The sequence below is a fragment of the Poecilia reticulata genome, linkage group LG2 (genome assembly GCF_000633615.1).
Source record: "Poecilia reticulata strain Guanapo linkage group LG2, Guppy_female_1.0+MT, whole genome shotgun sequence".
NCBI classification, from domain to species: Eukaryota; Metazoa; Chordata; class Actinopteri; order Cyprinodontiformes; family Poeciliidae; genus Poecilia; species Poecilia reticulata.
Genome location: NC_024332.1, coordinates 16,878,923 through 16,889,121, shown reverse-complemented (window position 1 = coordinate 16,889,121; position 10,199 = coordinate 16,878,923). Strand labels below are relative to the sequence as shown.

At 40.0% G+C, this 10,199-nt stretch overlaps 1 protein-coding gene across 1 annotated transcript in view; it reads left to right on the top strand.

The window, feature by feature from the left end:
• Positions 1 to 10,199, top strand: part of mycbp2 (MYC binding protein 2) — a 67,045-nt gene that overhangs the window by 19,042 nt on the left and 37,804 nt on the right. The window contains exons 10-25 of the mRNA XM_017309059.1: positions 64 to 140; positions 864 to 1,068; positions 1,154 to 1,318; positions 1,424 to 1,582; positions 1,706 to 1,910; positions 2,017 to 2,162; positions 4,230 to 4,340; positions 4,674 to 4,778; positions 6,863 to 6,982; positions 7,061 to 7,142; positions 7,293 to 7,410; positions 8,263 to 8,621; positions 8,729 to 8,901; positions 9,218 to 9,343; positions 9,803 to 9,930; positions 10,093 to 10,184. Coding sequence (XP_017164548.1) covers positions 64 to 140; positions 864 to 1,068; positions 1,154 to 1,318; positions 1,424 to 1,582; positions 1,706 to 1,910; positions 2,017 to 2,162; positions 4,230 to 4,340; positions 4,674 to 4,778; positions 6,863 to 6,982; positions 7,061 to 7,142; positions 7,293 to 7,410; positions 8,263 to 8,621; positions 8,729 to 8,901; positions 9,218 to 9,343; positions 9,803 to 9,930; positions 10,093 to 10,184 — 2,371 coding nt within the window. The remainder of the gene's footprint in view (positions 1 to 63; positions 141 to 863; positions 1,069 to 1,153; positions 1,319 to 1,423; positions 1,583 to 1,705; positions 1,911 to 2,016; positions 2,163 to 4,229; positions 4,341 to 4,673; positions 4,779 to 6,862; positions 6,983 to 7,060; positions 7,143 to 7,292; positions 7,411 to 8,262; positions 8,622 to 8,728; positions 8,902 to 9,217; positions 9,344 to 9,802; positions 9,931 to 10,092; positions 10,185 to 10,199) is intronic.

Sequence of the window (10,199 nt, the reverse complement as noted above, 5' to 3'; positions counted from 1 at the left end):
TTTTTTTAATTGATTCTGTCCTGCAGGATGTTCCTTTTTTTCAGTCATCTGTTTTTCTCTCAGGCACTGGCTTTGATGAAGAGGCAGCATTGCTTGGAGCTGGCAGGGAGTTTGCTCTGATGAAAACTGCCTCTGGAAAGGTGAGCAGTCGGGTGTCTGAACATTTAAGAGTAATGAAAGTTAGCGCAGCGTCAACAGCTAAGCTTTTATCTTGATAAGGGTAAGCCAAACTCTCTGCCTCTAAAAAGTTTATGCAAGTTGTTTCAGTGCACTTTTCCCCCACTTTACAGATACCATTAATAATTTTCTAAATAACATATACTTGGCGCGTAGAAGCTGTATTAACCGAATTAGTAGGAATTGATTTTTTCAGAGGCTCTTTTTTTCTAATTAAAACTAGTAGGATGTTTTTAGAAAGATTGAAGATCCTACTGCTGAAACTGCATCATGTGTACGATAACTCATTTTCTTTGGAGCACATTCAGTCAGCACTAAGTTGAAGTAAATAATTTACATATTTTGAAAAGTGTCTCATCTTGATGAGAACGCTTACTATGTAGGTGGTTTAGGGTGTGTTGCAGGGTGTGGTTGGCTCTACGTTGAGTCTAGGTGTGGTGCAGTGTGCCTCTTTGGCAGATAGCAGCTCATGTTRGCAACATGCTGCACATTTTATGTGCCTGATTTCAAAGCATTTTATCCTTTATTTTATTCTTGATTTTCTTTTGTTGTTGTTGAGGTTGAAACTCTACCATAGTGTGTGAGAAAATTCTCTTTGACATTAAAATTAAAAACTTAATTTTAACTATATTAAACAAGCATAGCSAGCAGTTCTCCAACAATCTGCCAACATGTTCTTTTCTCAGATCTACTACACAGGAAARTACCAGAGCCTGGGTATTAAGCAGGGTGGCCCATCAGCCGGTAAATGGGTGGAGCTGCCCATCACAAAGTCTCCGAAGATCATTCAGTTCTCGGTCGGCCATGACGGCTCCCACGCCCTTCTAGTGGCGGAAGACGGGAGCGTTTTCTTCACCGGCTCTGCCAGCAAGGGAGAGGACGGGGAATCCAGTASGATATATTCCCAACTACATTCAAGCATTCACAGAGTAACATTGGGTGTTGATTAAAGCAGACGTCTCATTTCCCGTTGCAGCTAAAAGCCGCAGGCAGCCCAAGCCGTACAAGCCCAAGAAGATGATAAAACTGGAGACAAAGACAGCCGTGTATACTGCTTGCAACAATGGCAGCAGCAGCATCGTGACAAAGGACGGAGAGCTTTATATGTTTGGCAAGGACGCTATTTACAGTGACAGCACCTGTAAGTCGAYAGGAGTATTTCAGCTTTTCTTTTAAGAGCAAGTTTGACACTCGCTTGAACAGGGTTTCTTTTGTTTTGTCATAATCGTTTCATGTYTCTCCACAGGCCAAGTGACGGACCTTAAAGGCCATTTTGTAACTCAGGTTGCCATGGGGAAGGCTCATACGTGTGTTCTCACTAAGAACGGAGAAGTGTGGACATTTGGGGTCAATAACAAGGGCCAGTGTGGCAGAGACACTGGAGCCATGAGCCAGGCAGGGAAAGGTGAGCAGATCGACGGCAGATTAAATCARTAAAATACAGACCCACGATTCTAATARACGTACATTAGCACTGCRATGTCCTCAGACTAATTTATCGTTCTGGTGGTGCTCGTGTTTATTGCAGCATTTGGCGTTGAGAGTATGGCCACGGCCATGGATGAGGACTTGGAGGATGAGCTGGAGGACAAGGAAGAGAAGAGCATGATGTGTCAGCCGGGCATGCACAAGTGGAAGCTGGACCAGTGCATGGTTTGCACCGTGTGTGGAGACTGCACCGGGTACGGTGCCAGTTGTGTCAGCAGTGGGCGACCAGACAGAGTACCAGGAGGGTAAGCCGGCGATGGAATAAGAACGCGTTTATGCGCAGTGCGTTTAAAGTTATTAATTATAATGTAACAAATTATCTTTTATCTGTTTGTGTTGTCTCTGGGCTAGTATCTGTGGTTGCGGGTCTGGAGAGTCTGGCTGCTCAGCGTGTGGTTGCTGTAAGGCCTGCGCCAGGGAGCTGGATGGTCAGGAGGCCCGGCAGCGGGGGATCTTTGATGCTGTGAAGGAGATGATTCCACTGGATCTGCTGCTAGGTATTTCACCACTCGTGTCTTATCACTTTAGCCTCATTTTAATTAAGCATGCAAACAGACAAAGTATAAGCATGGATGTTTGCAAGTACCTTCCACTTTGTGTCATTATTAGAGGTCGAATGCAATCTAGTAAAAAAAAACACATTTKTTTTTTAAATTGTTGAAAATTATCCTGACATTCATGCCATATGATCACATACGACTCAAACGTTTTGCTACAGCTCTACAAAAGTAAAATGAAAGTTGTTTTTTTTTAGAGAGAAATCTGAATGTAATACAAACAATACAAATTAATATATTAAAAAGAYCTCTGTTCAATTGTCTTATATAATACAACTTAATTTATGTGCTTGTACAAGTCTGTTTTTGGGAGGGTTGAGTTTATCTTGATGTTTTGCAAAGGAAAATGCACAAATGGGAAAATCTCATTTGGATTTGCTGTATTTATAAAAAGTAACTTTAATTTATTTAAGCAATCAGTCCCTAAATATTTTAACTAAGCTTTTTATTGTAATAAAACTTAAAATATATTTTCTGCTATTTTTTGCATTTTCACATTTAATTTTCTTTTTTTTTTTTTTTTCTTTGTGCATAAATGGTTTGCAGCAAACTCATCACTCCTCTTGTTTGTGTCTCACATAAAGCCAAATCATATGCATGTTACAGTCTTAAGCACATTTATGAGTCAATTGTTCATTGGTGTAATAATGTCTCTAAAATTGATTAGRAAAAAAAAATTCTGTCTAAATTAGAACAATATACAAAAGCTTTGACTCATTGYTTGTATAATGAATTTGTTTAAAGCTGTACTCTTACCAGTGTTTTTCAGGCCTGTAATTTCTTTTGTTAAATTTGTAAAAAAAAAAAAAAAAAAAAATTAATTAATTAAAACAAAGTGCGACACATCATGACATTCCTAAAGAAAAACGGACAATAAGAAAACTTGCTCTACCTCCCAATTTCAGTCCAGCCTTTGTTATTCTTTCTTACATTTTCCTACGGATATCAGCTTCAGATGCTGATCATTTGTTGTAGATGTGATGTGTTTTAAGGTCCGGTTCTGTTGATCTGCTGCTTGTGCACTATTTCCATTGTGTGCAGAYTCTGCTCAGTGCTGCTTTCTTGTTGGGTACAAAGAACTAATCAGAAATGAAAAGAAAAGAAAGATTTGAGACTTTGGCTGAAATGCACTTTAGAGGTTTTCTTCGGTCTGGCTGCTTTAAAACAAAATTTAAACAAATGACCCAAGCCTTTTGCATAGTGCTGTACGTCAGAGTGTGAGTGGTTTCTGAGGTCTTCATGAACGCTTGCCTTCACACACAGTACCTTGCAAAAGCATCTTCAAACATTGAACTTAACTTTTTATCACATTGCAGTGACAAACTTTGCTGTATTTTGTTGGGATTTTACGACTTGAATCAAAAAGTAGTGCACAATTGGGAAGTGGAATGAAAATGATAAATAATTTTCTAGATTGGAAAAGTATTGTGTAGATTAAGCTAAAAAAAAAAAAAAATCAGTTTGAGTTTGGAAGACATACAGCCAGAGCCAGATGTGCTGAGCTGGTTCAAACTTAACTCAAAAGACTCGCAGCTGTAATTRCAGTGAGTGTCAGTTCTACAAAGTATTGGCTCAAGAGGGTCAATGACAGATCTAAGTTATATATTTTTTTAGTTTCTTTTTAAGTAGAAAATCAATTCTTCCACTTCACAATCATGTACTAGTTTGTGTTTGAGTCATAAACTCCCAAAGATGYAACTGTTTAGTTTGTTAGTCGTAATGTGAAAAAGTTCAAGATACACGAGCCGTTGTTTAAGGCCATTAGTACACGACACGCTGCCAATATTACGTTCTTCTTTGCAGTTGTCTGAAAGCTGTATTTCATAAACTTGTCAGTGTTCACTCTTTGTTAAAATGCTTGTTTTGCACAGTCACTTGCTTTCTCCATCAAATCCCTCCTTCGCTCATTGATGTTTGTCTTGTTCTGCTCTGCTCTGCCTCATCCTCCCACCTCTGCCTTCATCCCATTTGGGGCGCCCTTTACCCCGGGGCCTTTTATGTTTTCAGCTGTGCCTGTCCCTCCCCCTCCAGGAGTTAACATCGAGGAGCACCTTCAGATCCGCCAGGAGGAGAAGCGTCAGAGAATCAACCGCCGGCATAGGTTGGAGGAGGGAAGAGGTATGGGCCAAAAGATTTTGGAGAAGAATGCGGTTTGGAAATAATGTTTCAATGCTTCAGAGTTTTGGTTGGGGATATTCAGGATACCTGGCTGCTGGGATGGATTATAAAAATGTGGAATGACAGACAGTAGGTCTATCCTTTTTTTTTTGTTTACGTTTTGGATTGTTTACAGATGTGAGGCAAGAGCTTGGGTTTTGTGTGCCTTGGTGACTTCCCTCTTCCTTGTCACATATTTCTCCGTGTCTGTATTGTTGTGATGTAGTATTGCCATGTATTTCTATCCCATTTGTGAGCATTGTGCATGCATGTGAAAGTTTTTTTCTCCCCCAGGCCCCCTTGTTTTTCCTGGTCCCATTTTTATGAACCAGCGTGAGCAGGCCCTAGCCAGAATAAGACCCCTTCAGGCACTCAGGCATAAACGGGACAAGCACAAAGGTACTATGGTCTTCACTAATTCAGCGGGTGCGGAGACGCCCCTTTGACCCATCTCCCAATCTGGCTGTCCCGTCCACCTCCTTTCACTCTCTGAAGGAAGGACTCTTTAAAGTCTGCACCAGGATAAACACCTGCTGGCATGGAGGACTATAAACTCAGTAGAGCTAGTTAAAGACTTCTTTACAGAAAAGGTTTATTATTGGGGATTTGCTGATTAGCGTTTTTTTCTTTTTATTATTATTGTCCCTGATACTAATATGCTTCATTAAAGCAACTCTATGTGTAAACCATTTCTAAATCAGTTTCACATTATTATGAACCATCAAGGATATCCTTGATGCTGCAGTGGCCATTTGTCTCAGCAAAACCTTTTTGTTTCTAAAAATGCATCTGATTTTATTTTACACATACATGTAGTTGTCAATAAACTAATGACTTGCTCCTGCTGAGGATTTTATGACCAGCAGTTTTAGTTGGACAAATTTGTGGACACAGGTTTAGAATTTTAGGTTGTATTTCATTGTGTATCTCTGCATACAGTTAAAGGCCATGAACAAAATTACCGCTCTTAAAAATAACTTGCTTTTCACAAAATAATTATAAATAATGCGATAATTAACCATTCCTAGACTAAGACTCGCAAGATTATTCTTTCTTTAGATGTGAGTTATTGTTATTTTAGTTATACTAGTTACATATTTCACTTAATYCGCCTACGCGTGTGCAGACAAAACCTACAGAAAGCTGTTTACTGCATCATAAACGCACTACTTTGTTCTAAAAGTTGTAAAATTGACAGCTGGTGTTCTTGTTGCGCTTTAAGCAGATCTTTCCTAAACTGGAAGATGTGTATAACGTGTGGAAACGAAAAGCTGCAGCAGCCAACACGGTTTCTCTTTTTTTCCATTATAAATGATGAAAAAAAAAAAAACTTAAACTTTTTGGGGAAAATACAGATTTTTTTCTTAGATCAGCAAATCAGCGAATTTTTTTCTTAGATCAGCAAATCAGCGAAAGAAAGTTATTGTAAAAAGTTGGCTGAGCAAAATGTGACTTGCACAACATGGATCAGGAGATGAGTTTAGTTAGTTATTGGTAAATGAAAAAATAGCAACAATCATTAATAATTCGTGAATTTTGCTATTTATTTATTTATTTATTTATTTTTGCAAGAATGATCAGGACACTTCCAATCCTTTCCAAGTTCTTGTAACTATAACATTTAGTTAATTATTATCCTGTCATCATATCGGCCTCTGTAAGATGTCTGTTGATTATGCATTTTTAAAAATGGTTTTCTAAGGACAAAAATCAGAATTAGCTTCAATATCTACGGAAAATACCCTGCAATAGTACGGCACTTGTCATGTTCGTTTTCCCATTCTTCTGTAAAGTAATGATAATGCACTACTTTTTCACATTTCCTTTTTGTGTTTTTATTTTACCGATTTGCAGTGTGTTTTTTACTGCATGACATACCTGCCGGCTCAAAATCTGCAACACACRCTTGTTAGTTTGTTTTGACCTGCCTGTTCCTGAACAGTTCAGATTTGGTGAGCCGTTCAGATTTGTAGAGGACTGTAGCATTGCAGACCCAGCTAGTCGGTGAATTATCCAGAACCTTCAGAAATTTGTGCCCTGAGCCTCGTCCTAAAAAAAAAAAGCAGGGATAGGTTGCTGAGTGAGAGTGTTGAAGAAAGCAGAAGATTATTCCTTCACTGTAAAATCAGTTTTTTTTTTTTTTAAACAGCTCCGGGTTTGAAAAGATTGAGAAAATGTCCAGTTATACTTTATCCCTATGATTTTTTTTTTCTCTCTTTTTGGACTAATGCATGTGAGAAATTTTGAATTTAAAATGCGCCGATACCAAACGGCCCTTTTCCTGCACAACCGTTAGCCCCTCCCTTCTATTCCAGCATGTTTTCCCCTTTTTTCCTCTCATTTTCTTTTGAGTCCTCTTTCCCCTCCAGCTCTGTTTCTCAGGACTCTGCAGAGACACCCACCTCGGCGCTCTAAAGCCGCCACTACACTTATCTGTATTTACCCTCCGCTCGGATGTGCTGACTTCAGTGTTTTTCTTCTAGATGGTAGCAGCGAGCGCGGAGAGAAGGATGCCAGCAAAATTACCACTTATCCCCCCGGGGCGGTGAGGTTCGACAGCGAGCTGCGAGCCGTTCAAGTCAGCTGYGGTTTTCACCACTCAGGTAAGCGCTTTCTCGTCGTCGCTGCTTTAGCCCTTTGGTGGTTTTGTCTGGTTGCTGTAAACAAAACCTGCTTTGCAGTGGTGCTGATGGAGAATGGAGATGTCTTCACGTTTGGGTATGGCCAACACGGTCAGCTTGGTCACGGAGACGTCAACTCCAGGTAAACAGATTGATGGTTTGCCGTAGGAATGGCCACAATAGCTGGATTCCGCAGCTCCATTCTGGAGCCCAGATCTGTTTAATGAGTTGGGTTGTTGAAACACATTAATTTCTCTAAACTAGCCAGCTAATTCAACATTTTACCATGCAGGGGCTCTCCCACCCTGGTTCAGGCTCTGCCAGGACCGAGCGTCCAGGTGACGGCAGGCAGTAACCACACAGCTGTTCTCCTCATGGATGGGCAGGTCTTCACTTTTGGGAGTTTCTCGGTGAGAAAATGTAGCAATACAGTCTTCTACCTACACRTGATCTGGRTAATTCTCATGGCATGATAAAGTTGAGTAAAAATTATGATTTGACAGTATTGATCAGGGTGTCCGCATATYATTAAAAAGTCGTAAAAAGWCTTRCATTTATTGGGAAAATGCAAGTTGGCCTTAAATMCGTTACAGGTATTAAATTTTGGACTGTTTAATCTTGAAGAGYTTAGTGTTTTTTTTGTCTCGAGGAATATTTCTGTTGGGTGAAAGTTTGAGTCAAGTGCAGATATCTTTATTGTTTTCGCCGCTTTCTCACTTCTTTTGCGAACCTATGAGACTAAGCGCAAAAAGAAAACAAAACCAAAAAAAACTTTCCAACTAGGCACTAAGGCGGTTGAGGCTTCTATGTGRTGTAAGAAGGACAAAGCTGCTGCCTAGAGCCACAAACAGATCCCAGAAATTACAGTTTTTGAGATGTTTGATYGTGATACAGCAGAATTCCCCAACYGCCCCCTGTATTTATAGTATTTTAGCCTTAAATTTGATTCAAGATGGCCTTAAAAAGGCCTTAAAAAGTCTTGAATTTTACTTGCTGAATCCCACAGTTATCCTGTTGATATAAAAAACAAAAACATAATGTGATCTAATTTGTTTTATGTCAAATGGCAACGACAAAATCAGTTCTGCCATCTTATTAAAAGAACTTTACATTACGATGGAAAATTTATAGCAATTTTGAAATCATGATGTTCAAAACTTTGGTGTAATACCCGTACCTCGCTCTTTACGTAATAAGCGCTTGTTTGCTTGAGTGCATTTCTTTTGCATTTCAGTCTGAATGTTCGCTTGCTTGCTTTGCAGAAAGGGCAGTTGGGCCGGCCCATCCTGGACATGCCCTACTGGAACGCCAAGCCGTCACCCATGCCCAACATCGGTGCCAAATACGGACGRAAGGCCACCTGGATCGGCGCCAGCGGAGATCAGACGTTCCTGCGGATCGACGAGGCCCTCATCAACTCTCACGTCCTGGCTACTTCTGAGATCTTTGCCAGCAAGCACATCATCGGGCTTGTTCCATCCTCTGTGTCTGAGCCGCCTCCTTTTAAATGTTTGCTGATCAACAAGATGGACGGAAGTTGCAGAACATTCAACGACTCAGAGCAGGAGGACCTGCAGGGGTTTGGCCTCTGTCTGGACCCGGTTTATGATGTCATATGGAGGTAAGTCCTCAGAGTCTTTGAAATGAMCAGGTTTTCAGTATTTGCTCGWTTGTAAAAATAAGGACTGAACTTAAAATCTTTTAACCCCCCCAACTCTTTTTWTGAAGGTTCCTTCCGGCTTCAAAAGAGATGTGGTGTTACAATGCGGTAATAGCCGATGCTAGGATGCCCTCTGCAACAGATCTACAGGCTCGATGTAGCATTCTCAGTCCAGAACTTGCATTGCCCTCGGGATCACATGCGACCACCACTCGCTCTCATGGAGCTCTACACATTCTTGGTAATCCTTCATATTCCTGACACAGTATTTAATAAACGCCTATTGAGATGTCCAATGATTTATTTATAATTTTTAAAATTAAATTTAATTATAAGTATTACCATGTCAGCATCTTGTAAAAATAAGTAACATCTGTTTTGTTTTTTTTATAAATCCTTGTAAATTTTATTATTCTGCTATATTGAGCTTTTTCTCACATTTTTAATTTTATCTCAAACCTGCTGTTTTGTTTTAGCAAAATTAGAGTATTATTTGTGAGCTAAGAGGTAAACCAACGTGATCAGAATTAGCTGAAAAACTGTTTTTCTCGCTGCAGGTTGCCTGGATACATTAGCCGCCATGCAGGAACTGAAGATGGGCGTAGCAAGCGCAGAAGAAGAAACCCAGGCGGTGATGAAGGTCTACTCAAAGGAGGACTACAGCGTTGTAAACCGGTTTGAAAGTAAGACGGAGTTAACGCTCAGAGTGAAACCCAATGCACAGATTTTGGTTATTGCTTGAATCACTGAAAAGAATATCCAGAAAAAAGTTTTATGTCTTCAGTTTATTAACCAACCTATCAACATTTATTTGATTTATTTCACCTGGCTTTTTTTTTTTAAAGATTTTACTCCTTGTCCTCCTGTTTACAATCTCTGTCCTTTCAATGTGTTCAGTTTTGTTTGCTGGTTCTATATTTGTACAAATCCGTAAATATGTCAGAGACTACYGTTTTTCATTTATATTTTAAAAACTGTCTTGAAACGCTTCGAATCTGAAACTAGAATACTAGGGAATTTTTCCATAAAAAATAAAAAAAATATCCAATAAACTCTGAGAAACCCGATTTACAACTAATGGCAAATTAACTCTTTTTAGTCAGCATAGCTTAGCCTCATTGATGCCATGATTAATCTCATAGGTCACGGAGGTGGCTGGGGTTACTCGGCTCACTCTGTCGAAGCCATCCGTTTCTGTGCTGATGCCGACATCCTGCTGGGTGGGCTGGGCCTGTTCGGCGGACGAGGGGAGTACACGGCCAAGATCAAGGTGGGAAATTTTGATAAGTTCCTGTGAGAGCTGATCATTTAACCTCTTTAACATGTGCTGCTTAGAGTATTTTGCACATATAGATGTTATTGGTAGTTGCAATGTACTACTCAAACTCTTAAAAAAAGATTGACAGACTCCTTTCTTAAACAAAATGTGTAGCTCTTTGAGCTGGGACCCGACGGAGGCGACCATGAGACTGATGGAGATCTGCTAGCTGAGACCGATGTTCTGGCTTATGACTGTGCTGCTAGGTACGAATGACGTTT